This window comes from Halichoeres trimaculatus, unplaced genomic scaffold (assembly GCF_033239565.1).
Source record: "Halichoeres trimaculatus isolate MK-OKI-2021-1 unplaced genomic scaffold, fHalTri1.1 fHalTri1_scaffold_10, whole genome shotgun sequence".
NCBI classification, from domain to species: Eukaryota; Metazoa; Chordata; class Actinopteri; order Labriformes; family Labridae; genus Halichoeres; species Halichoeres trimaculatus.
Genome location: NW_027437187.1, coordinates 34,650,486 through 34,677,175, shown reverse-complemented (window position 1 = coordinate 34,677,175; position 26,690 = coordinate 34,650,486). Strand labels below are relative to the sequence as shown.

At 39.6% G+C, this 26,690-nt stretch overlaps 2 protein-coding genes across 2 annotated transcripts in view; both read right to left on the bottom strand.

The window, feature by feature from the left end:
• Window positions 1-1,109: 1,109 nt before the first annotated feature.
• wnt2 (wingless-type MMTV integration site family member 2) lies at window positions 1,110-20,353 on the bottom strand. Its single transcript, XM_074677504.1, has 5 exons — window positions 19,797-20,353; window positions 19,088-19,308; window positions 9,911-10,188; window positions 9,569-9,833; window positions 1,110-1,791 (listed from the first exon to the last, which is right to left on the bottom strand). The coding sequence occupies exons 1-5, from the start codon at window positions 19,877-19,879 to the stop codon at window positions 1,586-1,588; spliced, it is 1,053 nt and encodes a 350-aa protein (XP_074533605.1). The 5' UTR covers window positions 19,880-20,353; the 3' UTR covers window positions 1,110-1,585.
• A 3,597-nt stretch (window positions 20,354-23,950) lies between these two features.
• The window catches only part of asz1 (ankyrin repeat, SAM and basic leucine zipper domain containing 1), a 31,258-nt gene continuing 28,518 nt past the window's right edge, over window positions 23,951-26,690 (bottom strand). Inside the window, exon 13 of the mRNA XM_074678055.1 lies at window positions 23,951-24,144. Within this exon, the coding sequence (XP_074534156.1) occupies window positions 23,971-24,144 (174 nt within the window). The 3' untranslated portion in view covers window positions 23,951-23,970. The remainder of the gene's footprint in view (window positions 24,145-26,690) is intronic.

The window sequence follows — 26,690 nt, the reverse complement described above, 5'->3', positions numbered from 1 at the left end:
TTGAAGCAAGACATCAAAAAGTGATGAGTTGAGCAATAAAATCCAATAAATTTAATCAAATTCAACTAAAAATTTCAAAACATTTTAAAGTGTTTGCAAGTTTTTTTTTTTTATTTCAATTTTTTGGGGAAATTTTTGCAGATTTTCCAATTTCAAAATTTTTGCATACTTTTGAAATTTCAAAAAATATCCCCTTTTTTAAATTCCAAAGTAAAGTTAAAGTGTGCAAATTTTTGAAATTCCTTTTTTTTAGTTTTTAAGATTTTTTTACTTCTGAAATTTAGAAATATTTTCTTATTTAATGAAATTACAAATATTTTCCTTTTTTTGCAAACTTCAGAAATTTTGATTTTAATTTTTAATTTTTTAGTTTTTTTTTTTTTTTTTGGGGGGGGGGGGGTGAACGTTTTTTTTTTTTCAATTTTAAAATCAATTGCAATTTTTAAAATTTCTAATTTTTTCTATTTTTTTGCCAAATTGATGAAAAACAAAACACTAAGACATCAAATGTACATTTTCATCAATCCAAAAGAACTTCTGGCTTAGACAATTTTTTCACTTGATTTAAAATGTTACAATTTATAAACCTTATTGTCTTCATTGTGAAGATAAAGTAGATTTTGTGGCTCTGGAATGACTTCAATCCAGGTGAGCTGAGGTAAAATGGCGCCTATGACAGTAAAGGTTGCAGACCCCGGTCTAGAATCTAATGTTGACAATTGACTAAATTAATAATGATTCAAACAGGCTCTAAAGACGGCCTTTTCAGTTTATTCTTCTTCTTTATTCTGTCCCTCTGGTGCCCCTGTAGTAATTACAGCTCATTAACTCTTTATTTTTCTTTCTCTGGTGTTTTAGAAAACTAATTTAAGTCTCTGTCTAAAACCCTTTGTTTTAGCTGCTGTCTCTTTAAGACAAACCCCCTCTTCTCTGATTGGCCAGAGCCTTGGTGTTTGAGACCCGCCCCTGTAACATACATTCTTTATGACCTGATATTTATATCTATGTGGACATAGAGTTTAAAGACAGAGGAAAGGTTTTGTGTTGAAGGATAAACCTGTGTGTGAAGTTGTGAGTCATTTATTCAGAGTGCAGTCGTACAGGTCGTTTTTTTCTATCAGGTAACAGTCAGACTGTCATCTTTTCATCAAAAACAAATTAAACACACTGACGGGTAAATAAATACAGAGACGAGGAGGAACAGGAGGATTCATATTTACACAGGATGCCTGAATTTCAGATAGCAAGAGGAAGTTCTGGTTCTGGTCCTACAGGTGCTTTTCTGTGTTGCTTCTGTGTATGTTGCCACCTACATGTAGGGAAAATAACAGCTACAAGTGTCAAGAAAGCTTTAAGTCTTTAATCTCCTCATCAGACCTGGAGAAGCTCAAAGAAGTGACGAGACGTAGCTCTAGTGATTTTCTGAGGCTCACAGAAACATCCTGACCTAAAGAAAAACAAACTACCTGGAGGAAAAAGTTAGCAACAGGTTAACGAGTCAGCACGCTGCAGGTCAGTGGTGAAGCAGTAGTTTTTTACACAGCGGGACTTCTGATTGGTCGGTTGGTGTTCGGGTGCAGTGAGGTCACGTCTGGCCTTTGCAGGTGTGCACGTCGACCTGCTGGTGGCAGTCTCGGCAGTGCACGGCGCAGCACCAGTGGAACTTGCACTCGCACTTGGTGGTCCTGCTGACCCGTGATGTGTCGTAGCCCCGCCCACAGCACATGACCTCGCAGCCGTCCATGCCGCGAGACGTCCGGTTACAGACGCGACCGGCCGTCCCCATCGAGCCTAAACAGAGAGACAGACAGTGTTCAACACACCAGCTTCAAGATTCATTGAGACAGCGGATATTAATGCTTAACCAAAGTCAGAGACAGTAAAAAAATGTAGATATACCAAACTTGACCCCCAGCATCCCATAATTTGCTCTCAAGCGCCACCAAGGCACACTAAAACGCACTATTAACGCCTCTAACGGGCAATAGGAAAGTCTTAGAAAGATCAAACCAATGTCAAAATGTATGTCTCAAAAACACGCACACTTTATATAGGAGGTCCATTGGACTTATCTTGAACAGGAAGCTGGCAATTTGCCCTTCAAATCAAAATATTGCCACATTTTTGCCCTTTCTACAAAAATGATCTACTCCAAAGCCATAAATGGTATCAGCTTGAAATTTGGCAAAATGACAGATTGGACCCTTCTTTACAAAAACTCTGCGTAAAGTTGTGTTTTCAGAAACGGTTTTCGAATGACAAGCCCTCAAAGTCGGCAAACCCCAAAGAAGCCCTCTCAGCTCCCTCCATTAAAAATGAATGGGAAAAGATGATCTAGCTCCACACAAGCTGTCACATTTGGGCTTCTGGTCAAAAAAGTAAAAGTCATACAGCTTTAAAAAATGACATGGATGGATTTCAGGCAAAATTTCCTACAAAAATATCATATTTTTAGAGAGATTTTGTCAAAATTGTGTCATCTATGGGGAGTTATTTCTGAAACTTTTGTCAATTTCTCTCCCCACAGTGCAGCAGTTGGTGATGATGTCACACTGATTAGAAGCTGAGAACAGCTGGTCATGTGACTCACTGAAGGCGGGAAAATGCTATGTTTTTCACATTCATGAGGGGCATGAGGGACCGGCGACTTTTTTTTTTCCAGCCCTGTCTCCTGTTTGTTGATTTTGTCCTGTACATGTGAAGGTAGGTGCTCTTGAGTCTCTTCCACATAGAAACGCGATGCTACAGGTGGTTGCTGGGCTAGTGAGTGTGTTTACGAGGTCACGGTTGGAGGAATTGGGTGTCACAAAACAGGTATTGAAAATTCCTGCAGACGCTACTTTTAGCTTTATGTTTCCCAAACAAGCGGTACCTCCTTGAATAAAATCTGTAAGGTGACTATGATCACTTTTATTCACCAGATTCAAATGGCGTTTCATTTCTTGAGAGGCACCATTTGAATCAAGATGTCTTAAAGGAACATTTCACTGATTTATGCGTCCTTCTCGCGTAGCATTCACACCAGCGGCTAAAGCAGCACCAGATGAGAAGTTGAGCCTCGGTCAACTTTATGGTAATTAGCTATGACGCAGTTCAGCAGCAAACGGTGGCAACCAATCAGAGTAGATATGTCCTTCAACCAAGTGGGCCCTAAAGAACAACGCATGTAACTTCAGTTCCTAGTTCTGTCATGGTTACAGAAAAGCTCATAAACTGTGTTTGAGCTCATCCTTTTCTTTTTAATGTCCACCATTTTGGCTAACGCGACCAACAACAAAAAAAAGTTGCCTTGGATCATGTCGCTGAGTTGGTAGGTTGTTCTGGTGAGTTCAAAAGTAGTAGCAGTACCATAATAGCAGAAAATAGTGAAGTGAAGTGTAGCCTGTGGCAAAGACATAGCCTAGCCTAGCATGCTAGCAGTTCTTGCTTCATCTGAATGAGATGACACCAGGGCTCCAGGCTAACTTTTCTCAGCAATGATCTGAGGTTTGGATCCTTCTGGATCATTCAGTGGACGGCTTCGCACCTGACTGTGCGCCAGGATCTGAACAGACGCCGATTACCTGGTTTTCACTTGCCTGGAATTGAGGTGACATCAAAGCTATTTTTGGTATTTTTTGGCCTGGTGTACCAGTGATTTTTGTTTCTCGATTCAGTATTTTTGTTTTGGGCTACCTGTTTTCTTCCTTGAGGATTTATCTTTCCTTTCTTGTTGATTAACTTCGTTTTGAGTTACGGACTTACAGGATTAAAGGACTGTTTGAAATAGTGTGAGGAATGACAGTTTGTATTTTTATGTTAGTTTGGAACTTTTTCATGATTTTGGTTTTATGAACATTGAGATAATTGTTTTATTTTGGTTGTGATTTATTTTGGAACAGGGAATACGCGCAGGTTTAATTTATTGATAAAAAGATTAGCATTGAGTCCGGGAGAATTATTGGTTGTTTTTCCTTAAATTGTATTCATTTTGAGTGCCCTTTATTCCTGGTGGTCAGAGGTTTTACTTAATCCCTGAAAGAATCCCCTGTTGTGTTATAATTTTACTTTGACGTCAGACACGTGACAAGCAGCCAAAGCGGCTAAAATATTTTGCTGCTCTTGCTGCTGTCCACTTTCTCGGGCGTGCTTGCCGCTTTTGCCTCTTTTGCCTCTTTTGGTGTGAACGCACAGTTACGCCGTCACTCAGGCGTGGGATGAGGACACTTGGTGGTGCATCAGCTAAAACGAGGCCAACCAGAGCCGTTTTCATTGGCCGTAAAGAGCCAATCAGGTCGCAGTAAGCTGCAGGGACTCTGGGGGTGAGTAAGATGATGAACGCTGGATGGAGGAGAGATGAGGGATTGATGAGAGGAGCTGTCAGCCTGCACTCCAACTCTTCATCAGCTGTTCATTTTACAGGAGACATCTCTCACACACACACACATTCACACACACACTCTCCCTTTCCTCTGCACCTCGTGAAGACCACACACACACTTTCTGGCCACAAACGCAGTAATTTAGCAGCTCAGAGATAACGCTGGAGATGTTTTGAGTCGTGGTGTTGCAGATGTTGGATCTGCAGAGCTTTGAGAGTGTTTCTGAGGAGCAGTGTGTGTGTGTGTGTGTGTGTGTGTGTGTGTGTGTGTGGGTTCAGCTCTCTCCTCCTGTATAAATAAAGGTTGAGGAAAAGATGATGCGTTAGCTTCAAGTACCATCTCGAACATTGTTCTGGAATTTGCTCGTGTTTACATTCTGCTCCGCTCCGAGGGAACGACGGCGCTCCGACGTTCCCCATGCCAGGTGATCTGTCTGGGCTTGACCCAGGGTCCCGCCCCATTCTGGCTGAGCGCCCGCCCGTCATCCGCGGTATGCCGCCCTGCTGGGGATGACATCACGGCCGGAGTCTTCCTCGCTCTCACGGTGTCTGCTTATTGAATTAAGATGAGGGGGCGCCGAGAGATGAGTTTAGCACCTGAGCCTCGACGGGCCGGGGGAAATTGATTTCACACTTTAAAGAGGCTCAGAGGGGCTGTCTCACTGTCTCTGAGGAGTGTGTGTGTGTGTGTGTAACAGAGTGTGTGTGTCCAGATGATTGAGGATGAGTTTGCATGTCTTAGAAGAGTTTTTCAAAGTGTGTGTTTCAAAGCGACTCTGCATCATGGTTGTGGGAGTGTGTGTGTCCCAGATGAGTGAGCTGTTTGCGTGTGGGTGCGTGTGTGTGTATGTGTATGTGTGTGTGTGTGTGTGTTACCACAGCCTCCACACGTCCCCTGAGGGGCCCCGAGACCTCCAAGGCTCCATCAGACGGTTACAAGTGTTTCCGTGTTCAGGATTAAAGAGCTCAGAGGAGATCATCAGATCCTCAAAATCAAACCGACCATTATTTTCTCCGTCCATCAACCGGAAAATTATTTCTTGATCGACTTTAAACGGATGGAAAACGTCTTTTTTCAAACTTCTACATTTTTAAACGTTGTAGAAATCCCTAAATCTGTCTGTAAACTGATCTAAAAACAGCAACAGATCTTAATGAGGTCATCACATAAAGATCTCTTAACTTGGAGGGGTCAAACTCCAAGATCTCCGCCCAAGTGGGGCTGGCCAATCAGACAGAAGGGGGTTTGTGGAGAGAGGAGCCTTAAAGAGACAGCAGCTAACAGAAATATTTTCAGACAGAGGCTGAGATAAATCTGAGTTTTCTGAAACACCAGGAAGAGAAAACAAGTTTGTTTTTTTTTAGCTGTCAATCATGGGACAATACTACAAGGGCACCAGAGGGACAAAATTAAGACTAACAGAAGCTCCATACCTCCTCTTTAAAGCCCGGTTTCTCATTTCTGTCTGGTGAAGTTTAATGTTACTGTAGAGCAGTGCTTGGACCATTACTTAAACTAACAAAAAAAAAGCAAATACATAACACACAAGAGCCCAAGCCACCAACCATGGGTGCAGCAAAGACTCTCTTGAAACCCTAATTACCTCAAATTAAAATTCCTTCACTGTGTTTAAAACCACAACATAACATGCCACAAAATTCAGCCATGGCAAAAAATATGAAAATCCAGCGTTTTCATGCTGGCACATGCTCTAGTGCGCCCCCTAGGTAAGAAAAACTAAGCCCCACCCATAACTTTGAGCTACAGGTCTGGATTTTTTTTTACATGTCTATGCAATTTTTTTTAAATTAATTGTATAGTTTGCAATTTATGATAAATCATAATCTATGTAGAAAAATTCATATTAATTTATCCATAATTAATATTTATAAAAATATAAAGAATTGCTCAATTATTTTTTAATAATTTAAATTAATTATTTATAATATAAATTTATTTATTTATTTATAATTTATTATAATAAATTTTATTTATAATAATTTGCAATTTTGTACTTTACTAACCTACCAAACAGTCTCCTATCGACTTGATACTTTTTAGTCATATGCTTTTTAGTCATACTATTACACATTTACACATTAATACAATGAAATTTCACTCTAAAAGTCCTGTTTTTTAAGCCCAATAAATATTTAAAAAAAAAAAAAAAATGAATAAAAAAAGAGTAGAAAAAAAAGAAGTTATCTTAAGAGCAAGAAAAAAAATATTCTTTTTTCTTTTTTTTCCCAGGTCATTTTCAAATTTATTTTTTATAGATAGGACACACTGATGGTTAAGGTTATCAAAAGATTTTTTTTAACTCAATGGGCGTGTTCACAAATCACTGCCAAATATGTATATATTTTTTTCCCCTTGTACTACAGCGCCCCCTACTGCCAACAGGAAGTCTTATGTTTTACTCTGTGGTTAAAAAAAAAAAAAAAAAAACACTTTTAAAGTATCACTGATCAGGTCATGTCCTGTAATTAGAGGTTGTATCTACGGCGCTACATCAAACTCAGTCGCTCGCCATGAACCAGGAAATAATTGTAGCTCCTTCATGTAATGTCCAATCTGCTTCAAATTTCACACACATTATCAAGGTCCACCTCCCAACACATCTATAAGCTAAAATCTCTGCTACTGCAATAGCGCCACACTCTGGAATTCCATGGAGTCCCACTCTGGGCTCATAAACACATGCATTAGGGGGGATAAGAATAGTGCCACCTATTGGAGAAAGGTGATAATAGCTAAAATAAACACCTCTAAACAGGCTTTAAATCAAGCAAAAATAAAGCGCTAAAGCAAAATCCAGTTTCTGATGGTTGTTTTTGCATAAAGAGGCATCAGAATCCATTTTTATTTCTCTTATAGAGGGTTAAAAACTCCTCACAGCGGCTTGAAGTCATCGTTATGGTGCCAAACGATGGAAATCAAATCATGAGGCGATGATTTTACCTCCTGGCTCTGAGACCAGAACATCACTTTGTACCTTTTATCTCCAGAAACAGCCTGCTTAATGAAAACCATCAGAGCCTTTAAACATTCTTCATGCTTCCTTCAGGTCATAAAAATCCCCAAAGGAACCGTGACCGAGCCCGATAACTCTACGCTGCTCGCTGAAGACGTGAGACCGTCCCGTGACAGAGCGGTCCCAGCTTTGACTTCCTGTAACCGGGGACATGAAATCTGCTGCAACGAGTATGGAGAGAAGTATCTGAATCATTCAGCCCACAACACACAACACACTCCTCTAACGTGTGTGTGTGATGAATTCGTTTGTCTCTCTTAGCAAGCTGATCGTGCCCTCAGGTGTGTGTGTGTGTGTGTGTGTGTGAATACGTACTGTGGTGATTTATAGCGATCTGTGCCGCTCTAAGGTTTCAGCCTACAGAAGTGTGTAATGGGTCTTAAACTGGCCGACACCCGATCGCCACGGATCATCTGCTGCCTGACAGGCATACAGGCCCTCTGGAACACACACACACACACACACACACACACACATACACACACACACACTGATGCTCCTCTCTCATTCTCACAGATTTCATACACAAACATTTTCCTTCTCACACTCACTGTCCTGTTACACAGATTTCACACGCTAACACACACTAACACACACCATGTTTCTGTCCTCACACTGGGGTCTGTTTGGGTTCTTCCTGGAGGTAAAATAAAACCTGGACTCATTGTGGGCTGGGTTTTGAAGGCTGCCTCATGAACGTAACCACAGCCACCTCTTTATTTTGAACCCTAATGAACGCCGTAGCAGCTTTAGGAAGAGACACATCTTAAAGTTTGCTAATGATACAGTTTTTGTTGGTTTTCTTCAGGGGGATGAGCAGGACCATAGGTCTGCTGTAGAGGACTGTGCAGCTCGGTGTGATGACGTGACCCAAAAAAGTAACCGAATTAGAAACAAAATTACTCCTTCATAAGTTTAATTAGTTAATTTTGCAGAAGTCAGGTTTTGAGCAGGTTTTGCTCTGATTAACCCCTTATTTTTAAGTCTGGTTCTGACGTCTCTTATAGTTTTTCCAAGTCAAAAGAAGTCAGCTACTTGTGCCGTACATTCAAATGTCGAAAAGCATCCCCCTCCTCTTCCTGGAGTTGGTTTGATCCAAAGACGCTGCATGAGATCCTCTCTGACTGAGGTTACACAGACGCCGCGTTGCCACCAAGCAGTCCGGTTCAGTTCAGTACAGTTTGGCTCGGTTTGGTACAGTTCAGCCTGATCCTGTTTGTGTTTCCACAGCAAACTGTGCCCTCTCGTGGTAGGCGGCGTGTTAGTCGGATGCAGAAAGCCACAACTGTTAAACAATAGTGTGAAGCCGTAGCAGCTTGACACAGTTTACCGCGCTAATAAATCCAACGAAGAAGAAAAACGAATCGAATTGCAAGAACAGCGTATTGTCCCAGCTTTAACACAGACTGGTACACTCTGTGTAGCAGACAGTCAGGAAAAATAATGTCACAAACACAGATTTAAAAAATAATAATAAAATAAATCCCTGCCTATTTTTTTAACACACCCAGCACCATCTCTGTTGCCAAGCATCCGCAGCAGACCTTCCCGCCGAACAGCTACATACGCAGTGACATCCTGATGTGATTACAGCCAACTTAGCACTATCACCCAACGAGCACTGGGGGAAAAGGGGCTCTGTGAGAACTAAAAGATATCAGGTCTCATTTATCCCCAGTGCTAATTATTTACTAAACGGTGTTTAGCTATGGACTAAACATTTTTTAGTGCAACTAAAAAGGGCTATTGCGTTTTTTTTTAGTCTTTATTATATTTTGCTGGTGCCCTTGTAGTATCTTAACTTGATTTAAAGCTCAAAAAATATATTTTTTTCTCACTCTGGGGTTTTAAGAAATGATGACTACAGTCTCAGTTTGAAACACTTCATTTCAGCTACTGTCTCTTTAAGGCTCCCAACTCCATAAACCCCCTTTCCTCTGATTGGCCAGTCCTCTGAAGGCTAGATTCCGGAATTTCTACAACACATGAATACGTAGAGGTTTAATGTTTAGTCTGAGCATCCAGTGTTAGTATTTAATATTTGTGATGAATTATGGGAAAGCAGAATACCCCCTCTTTAAAGAATCTTTTTTCTTTGCAATTTCCATCCGTGAGCTGTTATTAACCATCAGCTAAGACCCTGTGTTGCATGTTAAGGTCAGAGGATGTGTACCTGACTCGTGGTCCCGTATGCAGTAGTCCGGGGAGTCCTCGAAGTACACCAGGTCGTTCTTGCTGGGTCGTTTGAAGTGTAAATGTGCGGCGGTGAATCCAGTGCCGTACTGGTTGACGGCCACCTGCACGGCGCCGTTGTACCTCTTGCGAAGGTGGTCGCCGGTGCGTCTGAAGTCGGCCATGGCTAACCAGCAAGTCCGAACGCTGCATGAGCCGCTGACGCCGTGACATTTACACTCCAGGGTCATGAAGCGCTTCACCGCCTACACGAAGAAAAGAGGAGGTAAGAAAATCTGTTGTCTAACTCAAACGGAAAAGTCTTCGTCGTCTTCCTCCTCACCTTCCTCCCAGCTCTGTTGTTGTGCACGTTCATGAGCGCCCGAGCGTCCCTCTCCTTCCTCTCCTTGGCGTCCACGAAGGCCTGACTGTAGCGCATGGCGTGCTCCACGTGGTCGCTGCAGCCGCCCCAGTCGAAGGAGCCTTTGGCGTCCATGGACGAGCCCTTCTTGGTGGGATCACAGGAGCAGGAGTCCAGGTCTCCCTGGCTGCAGGCGCGGGCTAAGGTGTAAACCACACCTGCTGAGGAGATGGCGTACATGAAGGCCACCTCACGGCTACCTGAGGGGGAGGAGAGAGTCCTGAAACCAACGTCCATGTTTCTGTATTTCAAGTATTAAAAACCAGCGGTTCAGGATCAGAGGAATAACCTTCAGCACATGTTGGCGTTTGTTTCCCCATGTCTCTAAAGTCAGATCAAATCAAACACAACTTTCTTTATCTCTTATTGAGCTCGTTTCCAAACACAGGGCTAAATGAAGCCACGACAAACACGGAGTCTTCAAATGTTTGGCCACCGCAGCTACCTGTATGATCCGCGCTCGCCGCTATCTGCGCTGAACTTTTATTTCATGTGAGGCATGAAATAAAAACCGCTTCATCTACCTCCAGGACGGATAAACAGCCAACGTTTACCTGCAGCGCCCTGACAGAGAGCCCTTATCTGCCTCCACATGTAACCGATGAGAGATCAAAGGGTGTGTGTGTGTGTGTGTGTGTGTGCATGTGTGTGTGTGTGTGTGAGCACTGATACAAAACTATCTGAAATGAAAGAAGAGGATCTTTCACATCCTCAACATTTTTATACCCAACCCTACCACGGACAGAAAAACTGCTGACAGGAGTGAAGACAGGATTTGTAGAGCTCCCCCTGGTGGCTGGCAGCGGTGTAGTTTTTTGACAGCATTTTGACTTTCTTTTGTCTATAAATGTGCAGGTGTTTCTTCTCTGGGAGATATTCACACTTATGAACGATTTGATGGTTTAAAAAGTCAGGATTGACACCTCCGTAGTGTTTTCGATGTGATTAACAGTAAAGAAATTAAACAGTAAGTGAAAATTAGACACAGAATCGTCTAACTTCCTAAAACTGTGTCAACATGTTGAGCCTGCTTTGTTTAGTTCACTTTCTGAATCAGCGTCCTCTTGTTGAGAGAAATAAAGTCTAAAGAAAAAAAACAACTTGTGGAGAGCTTTGAGTGGATAATTGAGGAGCTGCAGAATTATTACTCGTCAGTTTGTACCGTAGTTTAGTAGTTAAAATTATGTCAGTAATGTGTAACGTTAGTGAATCCTGGTTATGTCCTGCCAGTCATCTACCAATCAGAGCTAACGTAACCTCACTCTTCATTTTATTGATAGACTCTCAAGTTTGAACAGACCACTGCAGAATAACTGCTGACTGTGGGTTGGAATAAACATTAGCACAAACAGTTTAGCCCCTGTGATTTAGCATTAAGCTTTAGTTTTAGCCTTTAGCTCATATTTTAGTCTTTAGCTCGTGTTTGAGCCTTTAGCTTGTGTTTAAGCTTGTGTTTAGCTTGCTAGCTGTCTTTCAACCTTAAACTGGTGTTTTAGCCTTAATTTTCTATTAAAGCCATTAAGTATTGTATGTTCTGGCCTTTAGTTTATACTAAAGCCTTTAACTTGTGTCTTAGCCTTTAGCCTGTGTTTTAGCCTTTAGTTTGTGTTTTAGCCTTTAGTTTGTACTAAAGCCTTTGACATGTGTTTAATATTTAACTTCTGTTTTAGCCATTAGCGTGTACTTTAGCATTTAGCCATGTTTTAGCCTTTAGCTTGTGTTTTAGTCTTTAGTTTTTATTAAATCCTTTAAAACATGTTTTAGCCTTTAACTTGTGTCTTAGCCTTTAGCTTGTGTTTTAGTCTTTAGTTTTTATTAAATCCTTTAAAACATGTTTTAGCCTTTAACTTGTGTCTTAGCCTTTAGCTTGTGTTTTAGCCTTTAGCCATGCTTTAGCCTTAAACTTTTGTTTTAGCCTTTGGCCTGAGTGTAATCCTTCAGCTTGTGGATTAGCCTTTAGCTATGTTTTAGCTTTTAGCTTGATGTTTTTAGTCTTAAGCTTATGTTTAAGTCTTTAGCCCATGTTATAGCCTAAAGCTTTTGTATTTGCCTTAGGTCTGCGTCTCAGCTTTTAGCTCGTGTTCAAGCCTTTAGCTTGTGTTTTAGCATTTATCCATGTTTTAGCCTTTAGCTTGTGTTCAAGCTTCAAGTTTCTATTGTAGCCTTTTACCTTTCTTTTAGCCTCTAGCCGGTGTTTAAGCCATTTATTACTGTTTTATCCTTTAGCCTTTATTTTAGGCTTTAACTTCACGTTTTAGCCTTTAGCCATGCTTTAGCCTTAACTTTTTGTTTTAGCCTTCGGCCTGAGTGTAATTATTCTGCTTGTGGATTAGCCTTTAGCTATGTTTTAGCCTTTAGCCTGATTTTTAGCCTTTCACCTGTGTTTAGCCTTAATTTGTGTTTTCGCTTTCGGCCTGAGTTTAATCCTCTAGTTTGTGGATTACCCTGTAGCCCCTGTCTCAGCTTTTGGCTTGATTTTTTGGCCTTTAACTTGTGTTTTAACCCTCAGCGTGTGTTTCAGCCTTTGACTTTGAGTTTTAGCATTTAGCTGTGTTTTAGCCTTTAGCCCTTCTAGCCTTTAACTCGTGCTCTATCTCTCTCCTGTTTATCTTTCTTCTGCTCTTCTCTCCTTTTTCTGTCTGACAGTTAGGCTCCAGTGTCCACCATCACTACAGAATTAATCACAGAAATCACTTGGGTGGATTACAATCAAGCACATTTCTAAAAGAGAGACTTTAACAAAATTTGAACAAAACAGTGGTTTTGCGTGTTTTCCTCTTAAATCTGAAACCACACCTGCAGCAAACTATGAAAAACACAGGGAAAGGACAAAGGATAAAACATTTTTCTTTTTAAATTTAATGTATAGTATGTTTACTGACTTTCAAACTCTCCTTATTTGTCAGTGATCTTAACATTTTAGCTGCTAGGACTATAAATTAAAAACTTCTTCTTCCTCTGAGTGTCAGCTGCAGGATACAATAAAAAAACTAAAAGGAAGTTTTCTTTGTTTAGTTAGAATTTCTCTTTTTATCTAATAACACAGTTTGAGGCCAAGTTTGCAGCTTCATGAAGTCAGTTTAACTTCAGAGACACACATTTATCCAGCGTGTGTGTGTGAGTGTGTGTGTGTGAGTCCAGTAGCTAAGTTGAGCGTGCCTAACGAGGTTAATGAGGAGAACGCTGAGAGAACACGACACCGGAGAGCTCAAACTCCTGTGTAATTGTTTGAAATTAGCCGGCTGACATTGACAATAAGGAGCTTCTGACGGGGGTTTGGACGTGCTGCGATAACTCTATGTGACACAGCGGGGGCCCGGCTGGGAGGTCCGAATACCACACGGCTGATTAGAGGCCCCGACATGAAACGGACTAAGTCGAAGGATCCGCCTCACAGGTTAAATCTCAGGGCATGGGAGAGGAACATCAGGCCGCCGGGTCCTGATGATCTTACAGTGGCAATAAAAAAAGATTAGGACATGTTCAAACACGTCCCTCCAGAAAACCACGGGCTGCTGAGATGCTCAGTGACACGTCTGTTTGACAGGACGCTCCTGGAAAGAGCCAACAACTGTCTCATTATCAGCAAATCGACCAATCGCAGCAACGAGAGAAGACGCTCAACGCGCCCTTCATGATGTTTTATGAAAAGATAAACAGTGCTAATGACCTGGCATGGATCTTCAAAGTGGAGGGATTACCGCAGCCCTAAAGACGTCCAAATATCTCCCACTCCTCATGGAAACGGGCTGAGAGGAGAGTGATTAGCTAACTGTGACAGTAGCTGAAGTGGGTCTAACGTAAACAGGACGTTTGTCACGAAGAATCTGAAACAAAAAGTCAGGATTCAAACTTTTTATCAACCTGTGTTGTCAGAAAATCACAATCCAGGAGCTCAGAAACACAAAGTGATGTCTGAAAACAGCAGAAAAAGAAATCTTTGCCAGCTCAACTTTAAAGCTTTCCATGCAAACTCTTGAATTACTCCAAAAGAAGCCCAGAGGAGCATGTTCACCTCCATCAAATCCATAACAGAGAAACCAGACGGCTGCTCCGTGTGATAAATGTGAGCTTGTAAAGTGAGAAGACGTGTGGAATGTAAAAAAAAAAAAAAAAGAAAGAAATCTGTGAGTGAGTGATGTGTTCCTCAGAGAGCAGATAAACCTCCACACTCAGCGAGAGCGTTTAGGCTCGTCACATACAGCTCACAGCGTCACGCAGGGATTCGGTTGCAGCGCACAAAGCGGCGAGAACAGGAGCCGGCACACACAGCCGCAGGCGACGCAGTCACTAAACTTTCTATTCTTAGGCGGGCAGCGGTGGAGGCAGCGGTGGAGGCACCTGACAGGCCCTGGAGTCATTATATCAGGTTTAATGTGGCTCTGCTGTGCACGCTTTCCAGACCTGGGCTCTGGATCAAGTGTCTGTTACTGCAGGTGGAGAGAGGAGGAGGCTGGAGTTACAGATCGCTCAGTTTAACCTCCTCAATATAACAAATACTTACATAAAAGAGGAGATTAATCCAAATTTACACTAAATCCTGATTTGTTTTACCTTTATTTTTTCCTTTTGTGCCTATTTTTTATCTGTATTGAACGGCGTTTATTGGGAAAAGTAGAGGAAGCATCTCATTGACCAGGGAAACATGTTTCCTCACTGTTCACTGTTCAAATTTAACACTTTAAATCTTGAATCTAGGAACCAACAGATGAGTTATGACATCCTGTATTCCTTTAATCCAAAAAAGCCCATACCTCAACACGGTCAGACCAGTTTTACTGAGGTAAAATAAGACTGAAAATAAGACAAAAACACTTGATAAGTTTTCTGTTTTTTTTTTGCAGTGGAGTCTCTGAGAACTTGGTACACTGTAAAAAAAACTTAAACCTCATGAAGTGTTTTTTTAGACTCAATATGAGCCACATTCACCTGGTCAGTCCAGAAAAATGTCTTAATTAAGGTTATTTAAAGACAAAATGAGCTCTGAATTTCTTTTTTAAAAAAAGTAAAAAAAAAAAAAAATCTGCCACTGGAACAAGAGAAATCTGCTTGAAACTAGAATAATGTCTTAAAACAACTTTTCTCTTGTTCCATTGGCAGATTTTTTATTACTCATTACAAGCAATTCAGACCTCTTTTTGTCTTGAAACAACTTGAAACAAGATATTTTTCTGGAGTGACCAGTTGAATATGGCTTATATGAAGTCTAAAATACATTTTTTACTGAAAATAAGACAAAAACACTTGATAAGATTCCAGCTTTTTGCAGTGCAGGCTCTTAAGACTTAGTACACTGCAAAAAACTGCGATCTTATCAAGTGTTATTGTCTAATTTTCAGTAGGAAACATCTTTTTAGACTTGATACGAGCCACATTTACCTGACCAGTCAAGAAAAATGTCTGATTTAAGGTTATATAAAAACAAAATGAGTAAAAAAAATCTGTCTACAGAACAGGAGAAAAGTTTCCTGTTTTAAAACATTATTCTAGTTTCAAGCCAATTTTTCTTGTTCCATTGGCAGATTATTTTAACTTGTTACAGCAATTCAGACCTCATTTTGTCTTTAACTAACTTGAAACAAGACACTCCTCTTGACTGATAAGTTAAATTTGGTTCATATCAAGAATAAGAAGACAATATTTACTCAAAATAAGATGAAAACACTTGATTAGATTTCAGTTTTGTGCAGTGCTGTAACTTCTTAAAGGCGCTTATGAATTTGTTTAGAGGTGGACAAAAAACACAGCTTACTTTCTCGTGTCAAGGTATTATTAGCCTTAAGTAAAGACTTGCTTGTATAAATTTTTAAGTTTTAAGTCAAAATTGTCATATTATACTTAATATGAGCCACATTCACCGGAAAAATGTCTTGTTTCAAGTTATTTAAAGACAAAAATGAGGTCTGAATTGCTGTAACAATTTTAAAAAAATCTGCCAATGGAGCAAGAAAAAACTTACTTGTTTTAAGAGGTTATTCTAGTGTCAAGTAACTTTTTTCTTGTTCCAATGGCAGATAATTTTTTTTTCTTGTTTCAGCAATTCAGACCTCATTTTTGTCTTCAAATAACTTGAAACAAGACACTTCTCTGGACTGATAATCTGAACATGGATCATATTAAGCCTAAAAGGACAATTTTCTACTGAAAATAAGACAAAAACATTTGATAAGATTTCAATTTTCATTTCATTTTTTTTGCAGTGCAAGCTCTGAGGACTTGGTACGCTCGAAAACAAAAAAAGGAATCTTATCAAGTGTTTTTTTTTTTTTTTAATTTTCAGTAGAAAAGGACTTTTTAGACTTGATATGAGCCACATTAACCTGACCAGTCCAGAAAAATGTCTTGTTTCAAGTTATTTAAAGACAAAAATGAGGTCTGAATAACTTGAAATAAGACATCCTTCTGGACTGGTCAGTTAAATGTGGCTCATATCAAGTCTAATAAGACATATATTACTGAAAATAAGACAAAAACACTTGATAAGATTTCATTTTTTTCTCAGTGTAGTAACTTCCTATTAGTGCATATGGATTTGTTCAGAGGTGGACAAAGAACACGGCTGACTTTCTCATGCCAAAGTATAAAAAGTCTAAAGTAAAGACTTTCTTCCATCAATTTTTAAGTTGAATACTAAAATATCCAAGTCCTTTTTTGAAATCAGAAACTGCGCTGAAGATTTCCTGTGTGTTGTTCTGCACAATGTTGGTGTAGGAAAGACTTCTCGACCACGTTTGAACGCTGCAAAAAAATGAAATGTTATCAAGTGTTTTTGTCTCATTTGAAGTTAAAGTTGTATTATTATACTTGATATGAGCCACATTCACCTGACCAGTCCAGAAAATGTCTTGTTTTAAGTCATTTCAAGACAAAAAAAAGGTCTGAGTTGCTGTGACAAGTAACTTGAAGCAAGGCTTTTTTCTAGACTTGTGAATGTGGCTCATATGAAGTCCAAAAAGACATTTTTAACTCAAAATACAACAAAAACACTTAAAGAGATTTTAGTTTTTTTCCAGTGAATTCACTTCAAACATGAGGCGTAGACACGACCATGAGTTCTCAGACAAACGCCAAGGACGCATGGGGACTTTTGTCACATGCCATTGGCCTCTTTTCCATCTCGCTGTCACTCCAGATCTGAGTGACGTCTGCTCTGCGTTCAGTCGAGCAAATATGGCTGCACCGCTCAGAGCAGGGGATCTCAAACTGTTAGACCACAGACCCCCTTCAGGTGAGACACTTTCTGTGGACCCTCTCAGTATCGTAACACTGTGATTCATTTTGTAAACTGAAAAAAATGTCTACCAAGATTTTTTTGTTAACTAATGATTTGTCTATGAACAACATAAATCATTTATTTATCCTAGTGCTCATGTCACCTGCAGGGGCGTATTTAGTGGTTTGGGGGCCCAAGGCAAACCCAGTCAATGGGGCCCTCCATGTCCTTGTAACTCATCTTCCTCAGAGCTAGACTGGCCTTTTCTGGGTCCACTGTCTCTTTCCCAGAATCAAGGCATGAGACAGTGCTAATCTTGTACATGGTAACTTAACACAACTAAATGCATTTCCTCAAGTTCTGTACTTTAGTTTGATTTTGAAAAAAATGAATACATAATTTATTCCACTTTGTCCTGGATTTGAAATCTTTTATGGTCAATTGACAGCTTATTTGTCCCACAGTGGGGAATTTACAGAGTAACAGAAACAAACAAGAAAGTATGAAGTGAAAAACATTACAATAGGTAAATATTGAAAAAAATAATTTAGTGAAGAAAAAATATGTAAATATCAAGCACAACATAAAACTGGAAAAAAAAATCTACTGAAAGAGGTGATATTTACACTTACCATACTTTTTGGTACTATTATTTTAAAGTTAATGTATTTTTATTTGACCCCCTGTCCAGTGAGTTATGTATCCAAAAAAGAGATTTTATACAATAATGTTTATCACCAACTCAAAAAGTTTGATTTTGAGAAAATGATCCTGTTTCCTGGGCTAGATAAAGTCCTTAAAATCCTAAAAGTCTGATATGTTTATCTCAGATCTCAGAGCAACATTGTTTTTATTTCCGACTTGGTTGAAAATGAGAAAAAAATGGTAAAAAGGTGTTTTTTACCACTTTCTTCCTGAATCAAATTTCCAGATGTGTTGTAACATGGAATAGCCCATTGAATAAGAAGGGAGGGGGAGGACCCAAAACCATCATTAAAGATTAAGCCTTTGATGGATTTTGAAGCATGTGAAGTAAGATTTAGAAAAAAGAAATGCTTTCAATTGAAGAGAACTTCATAAATCAGTTTATAAGAGATGCTTTGGGGGCCAAGGAAACTGCCTGTGTTTGCCTAATTGTAGCTACGCCCCTGGTCACCTGCTCCGGAGACTACGGTTGAAAATTAGCCAACTTGCCTAAACCGGCATATTTACAGAAATGTTTATCACTGTGCATCGTCTCTGTATGTTAAACCTAGGGATGGGTTCCTTTCACATTTGAAACGATACGGTACCAATGTCCGGTACCTGGCAATCGGTATCAGTACTCAACGGTACCAATTTTCTGTACTTTTTTGCGTTTGTGTAGTAAAAAATATAAATTTGTTTAATAATAAAATGTTGTTTTTTTTAATTTAACATATTTATTCTTCAATATATATTCTTTTAATGCTGTATTCATGTCCAGCATGGAAAATTAACTACTCTTCCACTCCCTCACAGTCACAAGGATGCATTTAGGTACCTAAACATGGCACCTTCTGATCTTTTTTTTCGTGAATCTGTACCCGGTACTTTTGACAGATTTTGATTGGTACCTTACTAAACCAATAAACTAAACTAAGATATTCAAATACCCTACTTGTTTTTCTGCTGCTTTAGGTCAAAGGTTGCTGGAATAATCAGAGAAATGTAGTCCAAACCCTGACAGCAGCCCTGAGGATGAGAGATTTGGGCTTTCAGGGTTGGTTTCATGTCCTCGTCCAGATTAAAGAAAGTTCACCCCCAGTTTTATGATTTTTCTAAACTCGCTCTGTCTTTGGTCAAACTTCTTTCACTGTCTCTGCTCCTTAATTAAAACAAAGTTTGATGACTTTCTATCCACTCACTGCGCAGAAGCAGGCGTCCAAACAGGTTGTGGTCCCTGGCCGTGGTGTTGCAGTTCCAGCGGTGGTTTCGGAACTGGTGTTGGCACTCAGAGATCCAGTCCTTCATCCCGGCCCCGATGGCCTGCATCACTTTGGGGTGCTGGCGACAGAGCTGGCGCTGCTTGTTCACCAAGCCGGGGATGTTGTCGCACATCACCTGGGAGCCCAGGGTGCCCATGTACCTGGAGAGTGGAGGTAAACACAACTTTTAATGACACAGATTCAAGCGCTGCAAACTCACTGCAGATAGAGAATTTCACAGATACAGGGAGTTTAGAGACTTCAGACTGCAGAGCTTTTCCATATTTTGCTCCTCTGTTACATAACTCAGAGTAACTTTATCTTTGAAACACAGAAACTGTATCGTTGGTTTATTAAAAACTGAAGAGAAAGAAAACATTAAAAGAAATTAAATCATATCAGATGACTTGGAAAACCACAACCTCAAACTCAGACGTGTAAACTGTGAGGGGCATTGGGTTACTTAAGCTGAGGGGAAACGTCTGATAAATAAGTGGAAAGTGGTTAAATGTTATTGAAAGAGGCAAATCTCGCGATATTTTCGTTCTAATTAAATACACGCACTTGAGCGTCTTCTTGGCACGTGGCAGATAACGTGCAAATTGCTCGTTTGGCGCGCGCTAAATTAAAGAAAAAGTAATGCACTCACCACCAGGACGCGTCGACCTCGGCCATCAGCCAGCAAATTGCCACAGATAAATAAAAGCATAATCCACCTGGCAATAAGTTCATATTAACCAAAAGTTGCTCCTTTAAGGATCTGGACGGAACATTTCCACGCGTCGGAGAAAAATAGGAAACATGAGGAGAAGTCAGAACTTGGATATCCAGGTTAAAGAGGAGTCATCACACGGAGGTTTGCGCGTAAAAGCCATGCCCGGTGGCACAGTGCATGTGAGGGAAGACAGTGAAGAGAGTCCGTCTTAATAGTCCAGCAAATATTTTCAGAGGAGATGATGAGCTATCAGGTTTAAATTGCTTTACACAAGGGGTGGGCAGAGTCCCGTCTCAGGAATGAGGTGAAGAAATGAGATGTCTGAGAGTATCTGTTCAGGCTGGTTTGACACCAGACAGGCTTGGCGCGCGTCCAGACCGGAGCTCCGCTGCTGCTCCTGCTGCTGATCTCCTGGATCCTGGTCCAGGGTGATGGGCGCTTCACTCAAACTGCACAGAGGCGTCAGTCACCGGAAAACAAACGCGCACAAGCCTCACTGCAAAATGTGCCGAGCGAAAACAGCGACGATTTGTTTTTACGCACGCGTGGAGGAAAGTCAGGCCTGCTTTAAAATCACAAAATCCAAATATTTTCACTTTCAGATTGACACAGAAGCTTCATTATGGTCAAATCTTTTCACAAAATATGGATTTCCTAAAAAGTGAGACCTCATTGCCATACCTCCCTGACGCTCAGGTGCCAAATACTTCAGCATGACGCACTGTTATTTTACAGCCTTATACAAACCATCACTAAGTCCTACTAATAACTCAGGAATCTGATGGTCTTAAAAAACAGGAAAAGGAGAAAAAAAAAAAAAAAACTCCTCCCTGGTTTCTCCCAAACCAGCACCTAAAGGTGATGTGTCCATTTCAATTGGATTATCTATCGTGGTCTTTTTGAAGTCTCACAGGGAAATCTGTACCACTGTCACACAGGATTTCCTCCATCTTTGATCTGGTCCGGGTGTATCTGGAGGTCCGGAGACCCTGACCAGATGAGATTAATGGGCAAATTGGATTTTTTCCCATGATCCCCGTGGAAGAAAACCATAAAACAACAAAGAGATTTGGAGCACTCTGTCTGTGCTTCTCGACCCACTGAACATGACTTTGTTGTTGCAGCTGAAGCTCTGGTTTTAAGTCTTTATCATCAGGACATTTTAGGCTAATTGGGAATTATTCGTTAGCTTCTGCTGTTCTTTAAAAGAAGTTAAAGAATGAAAAAGTCACATTTGATAACTTTAAAGCTCCTGTGAGAAACTACTGGTCTGCATGATTTTTGGCACCCCCTGGTGGACAAAGTAATCCTTTTGTTTTAACCCTTAATGTAAAAAATAAAGAAATTAAGACTGTTTGATCAGCTGACCGTAAATCACCCTGATATCTACCCCTTGCAGCAGGTTCAAACATTTAAAGCAGCTCCATAGTCTTTGGCTGTACCTCAAAAATGAAAACTTCTACAGTGACTGTTGTGAGCAGGTTTTGCCCATATAAGGTCATGGCTGTCTTGACTGACAGGTGAGCACCCTGTCACTGTCTGTGAAGAGCCTGAAGGCCCGCATCTTTACCTCTACCTTTGTTAGATTTCATTTCTCAAACATTGAAGAAGATTTTGTTTTAATGTGAAAAAAATAAGTTTTTTGGGCACTTTTTTAATAATATGAGAAAAAACAGTTCTTCTTAATAAATCTTCTCGTTATGGAAAAAAATCTATATACATAAATGTAAATTCTCTGGGAAAAAAAATAGTAGATGGTTTTAATTTTTTTTGAACATAAAATTCAAATAACACATTCAATCACTTCAGTACTCTTAAAAACTAATATAACTATAACAGCTTATATTTTTTACTTTTTTTATCTCAAAACTCAGTAGCACTTAATCAAATGTTGAAAATGTATGTTGTTGCAGAGCTCTAATATGTTCATTGTGGTTTTAAACTCTATCAATAAAGAAAATAATTATAATATTAATAATTATAATACTAGTAAAGTAAAAATAATAAAATCAAAAATAATAAAAATAAAGTAAAAATAATAACTAAATAATAACAATAATAATAATAATAATAATAATAATGATAATCATAAGATAAAAAATAAGAAAATAAAATTAAAGATAAATAAAAAAAATTATAAAGAAAATAATAATAAAAACTTATAATGATAATAATAATAATGATAACAATAATAATACTTACAAAAAAAATAATAATAATATATTTCCAAAACAGGGAGGAGGAAAAAAAAAATAGAGTAAAAATAATAATAAATAAATAAATAATAATAATAATAATAATAATAATAATAATAATAATAATAACAAGTTAAAAATAAAATTAAAGATAAATAAAAAAATAATAATAAAGAAAATAATAATTAAAAATTTTAATGATAATAATAACAATGATAACAATAATAATAATAATACTTAAAAAAATAAAGTTTTTCCAAAACTATGTAGTAAAAAAACTGTTTGAAATGTTAGGAATTGGTTTATGTGTGTTTGAAAAGTAAAAAAGTAATGTTAGCCTGACAGGTGAGGGTGGTGTTGTGTGACGTTGACAGTGACAAACAGGAAGTGCTTCATAGACCAGACCGTCTCAATCCAGTTTGGCCTTTGTGGTCTATGCAAGCTATGAAGACCGGGTCCTCCATCCATTGAACGGCTTTGAGGCTAAATTCCTCCGTCAAAGGCGCTGCCATTAGTAGCAGTTATGCAGCCAGAGTCTGTGCAGTAGAGACTGACAATTTTTTTTTTTACTTTCTTTCAAGAGTCTAATAACCTCTTGGCTCTCACTCCTGACATATTTTACAATCCCCGAAAAAAATACACAAAACGGCAGCTGTCAATCATCGTTAAACGTGATGTTAAGCCTCGTTTTTAACCTCTAATAACTAATGTAAACTAAACTTTTCAGGAAAAAAAAGGGACTTCAACACACAACAGCAAAATAATATCTTCAAATCACCACAACAATCAGATGTAATAAACATTTCTACGAGGTGAATTAATTTTTTAAAGTTTGACCACAGCCCATCTGGAATGACTGGGGAGATGGATTTTTTAGCCAGCAGCCAGCCACCAGGGGGACCTCACTTCAAGCAGAGCAAGATGACCTCCAATTTTTTAGTTTCTGGTGGTTCCTGGTATTTCTCCTGTCGGCCTCTCGTGGACACTCCAGGAACTGCACTTTTAACACTTCAGCATCAGCTTCGTATTTTCAGAAATTCATTGGACAGTGGTTTCATTGTTATTGTGGATAAATCTTCAGCCTGAGTCAGAGGCATTCAGCTCAGCTTATCTCAGAGACCGGACACGTTGGAATCAGTTTGTCACGCTCGCTCCGAAGCTCAAACATCCACCTACTCACATCTCTGAAAGCTCGCTAACGGACGCTCCGTGGAGCTTTATTCTTACATACCTGGAGCTGAAGGTAATGTGGGCTCGTTGCTCTGCAACACCAGCATGACAACACAACGCTCGAGCCGTTCCTCCTTCGGCTGGCACTGAAATAGCTCCTGCGCATATTTCCTGGTATGACATACTGTTGATTCTACATTTCTGTTTGTATATGGATGAAACAATGCGATGGGTTAAAGCTGCGAGTGATGGATGGCATTTTTGTCTTTGGCTGAAAAGAGATCCAAGCGTGATCCAAGCGTGCTTTTCTCTGTGTGTGTCCAGTCTGAACAGATACACCTTCAAATTAAACGGTTAAGACATGAATCAAACTTTTTTCCTTTGAATCATTGGACAAAAAAATGTAATGAGGAGTTTGCATCTTTATCATTTCAAATCTTGAAATCATACATTTATTTTCTTATCATCTTCTCAAATCTAGATCATTATAATATCCAGATCAGGATCAGAATGAACATTTAAAACAAATAATATCTAAGAAGAAAATGAATATATCAATCAAAGAAGTTTTTCCTTAAAAGAAACTCGAACCAAACCTTTAAAATATACTTTTTTTGGAAGAAATAAAAATCGAAAAGCTTTAAAGTATCCGTCAAGTCTCTCGGTCAACATCCTGAAAACACCAAAAACTTTATAAAGTGAAAGACTCGTGAACAAACAGACCAACAAAACCTCTCTGTGCTTCAGGAGACGCTCGTGTACACCTGCAGGGGAACTTTTCCACCTGCAGCTCTGTAGAGGAGGAGGAGGAAGGAGGCTCCGAGCACGCTCAGTGCCACTCTGCCTAAACACCGCATCCCCCAGTTGCCGTGGGAACCGCGACGAGGAATATGATGGGTACCTTTGTTTTCGTCCATCTGTGGAGGGGAAGTGAGATTCACATGAGAAAGACGCTGAGCAGAAAACACACCTCCTCCTGCAGGAAGGAAAAGGGTCTCAGAGGGGTCATCTGAACTTAATCCGGTCTGGATTACAGCAGTTTACTGATCGGAAAGTTCAGGCCGGTTAAAGTGGACAGGGTGGGAAATATCAGCTCAGTTACTGCTGGATGTGAATCAAACGTACTCCAGCTCACTCTTAGGATGAGGGAACGTCTTGTCCCCACCGCAGCATGACTCGCAAGACCTGAGTCACCCAAACATCCTGAGCCAAATCCTCCTGAATCCATCCGCAGAGCTGAGAGGCACGGAGGAAGAGCCGTGTTACTAAAGCCTTAAATCGGGCAGTGACACAGAGCTGCTCTGACTCCCCGTCGTATGAGAAAGTTTGAGGACCAGTTCAAGTTCAAATGTGGCTTGGTAACATGCGGTTTGGCAAAGAGCGACTTCCTGGATTCCTGACAGCAGTAAGACGGATATTTTTGTAGCGAGTGCCGGGAAGATTGGACCCACGGGGCTTAAAGCAACACGGATGACAAATCAAAACGTTTCAATCATCTTATTATTCTGCGTGTCATCAACTCCTGTGACCCGATAAGGGACAAGGAAGACCTAAAAGTGTAATAATTAAGTTTTTCGTTTCATTATTAAGTAATCAGTCAGTTAGTAGTTATGAGTCTAATTAAACATAAAAACACTGATTTAATTTTTAAAAATTGGATATATTCACTTTTCATTAACTCTTGAAGCTGCTGTTTAAGCCTTTTGCTGATATTCCTACAGTAGCCTGTAGGTGTCAGCTGATTTGCGAAAACAACAACACAACAGAAGTTTAGAGGACAGTTATCTTACCGGACACAGACAGGTTGTTAAAGTGAGTAAATGATTGTTTTCTTATTTTACCTTCAGCTATGATAACTATAGCCTTAATGCTAACATTATTGATTCATAAAGCTAAATATAAGATGACGTCTTTTTCTGACAAATAAAAAAATATAAGCAGTTTGAAGGATAAGTTTTGGAAAGGAGGAAAGTTAACCTAACCTCTTATAACTTCCTTTTTGTCGTAGCTTTTGCATTCATGTTTTTCACTCTTGCATTATTGTTTAAGCTTTTGCATTTGTGTTTTTAGCTTTGACATTTATGTTTATGTTTTTTCATTTGTGTTAGAATATTCTTTATTGATCCCCCTTGGGGGAAAATTTTTTTGTCACAGCAGCTCACGGAAAACAAAGTGCAGTAATGCGATAACAATAAAAATAAAATACTATAATAGACTATAAAATTAGAAATTTGAAGAAATATAAAGAAATATGAGAAATATAGAAAAGTAGAAAAATATTACTATTTACATATTTATATAGGAGCAAGTGTTGTAGCTTTGGATGAGCCACATTCACCTGAACAGTCCAGAAAAATGTCGCTTTAAGTTATTTATGGACAAAAATGAGGTTTGAATTGAATTTAACGTGTTACAAGCAATTCAGACCTCATTTTTGTTTTTAAATAACTTGAAATGAGACATTTTTCTGGACTGCTCAGGTGGATGTGGCTCATATTAAAGATACTATGAGGAGGATCTGTTTTGGTTGCACTCCCCCCGCACCCTGTCGTAAATTTCTTTTAGTGTGGTGTGTGTTTGTTTTAGAATTAAATGGAGATGAGATCATAACAAATTCTGTTTTTTCGAGACAACTTTTTACTGGATACAACGGGACTTATCAGTAGCAGCCGGCTATATGTAGTGCTATCGGCAGCCCGGTGCTCTGACATATCTGTAGGCTAATGTGACAACAAGTAAACTGTCAGTTTGTAAGTAGTTTAGTAGCTGTTTATTTTTAGCACAGCTAGCAGCCCGGTGCTCTGATACGTGTCTGTAATGTGTAACGTTAGTAAATCCTGGTTATGTCCTGCCAGTCATCTACCAATCAGAGCTAACGTAACCTCACTCTTCATTTTATTGATAGACTCTCAAGTTTGAACAGAGCTCAACTCGTGTGTTAGCCTTTAGCTCGTGCTCTATCTCTCTCCTGTTTCTCTTTCTTCTGCTCTTCTGTCCTTTTTCTGTCTGACAGTTAGGCTCCAGTGTCCACCATCACTACAAAATTAATCACAGAAATCATTTTCAGCAGAGAAACACACAGATCTCTCTTCTCTGAACTTAACTCAGTCAGCCAGTTCTCACGGTGCTGTCATATTCCAGGTGTTTTACCGAGCGTTACAGGTTTATCAAAGCCAGCACCAGGTGGCAGTGATGAGAGGCAGCCTGACTCACATTTCTGCTCCTGGATCAGGTAGAGCCTGTTTTTCTTTTGGTTAAAGCGTAAAAAAACTCACTATCATATCAAATCCACCTGTGGTGAGCCCCAGCAGCTTCACGTGTTTTGATGTTTGGGCCTTTCCTCCTCGGGTCCAAACGGGCTCCACCAGCCATCAAATTCTTCACTGACACAACTGAAGTACCCCGCTTCTGCCACCCCAACTAACATTATCAGCACACACACTCACACACACATGGACAGATA

What these genes read in the sequence shown, in the direction of transcription:
- wnt2 (XM_074677504.1), bottom strand. Translation starts at nt 19,879, where the DNA reads ATGAACTTATTGCCAGGTGGATTATGCTTTTATTTATCTGTGGCAATT. An exon ending in TGGACGCCTGCTTCTGCGCA is followed by an intron (nt 10,189 to 19,087) that starts GTGAGTGGATAG and finishes CCTCCCCCTCAG; the next exon opens with GTAGCCGTGAGGTGGCCTTC. An exon ending in CATACGGGACCACGAGTCAG is followed by an intron (nt 1,792 to 9,568) that starts GTACACATCCTC and finishes CTCTCTGTTTAG; the next exon opens with GCTCGATGGGGACGGCCGGT.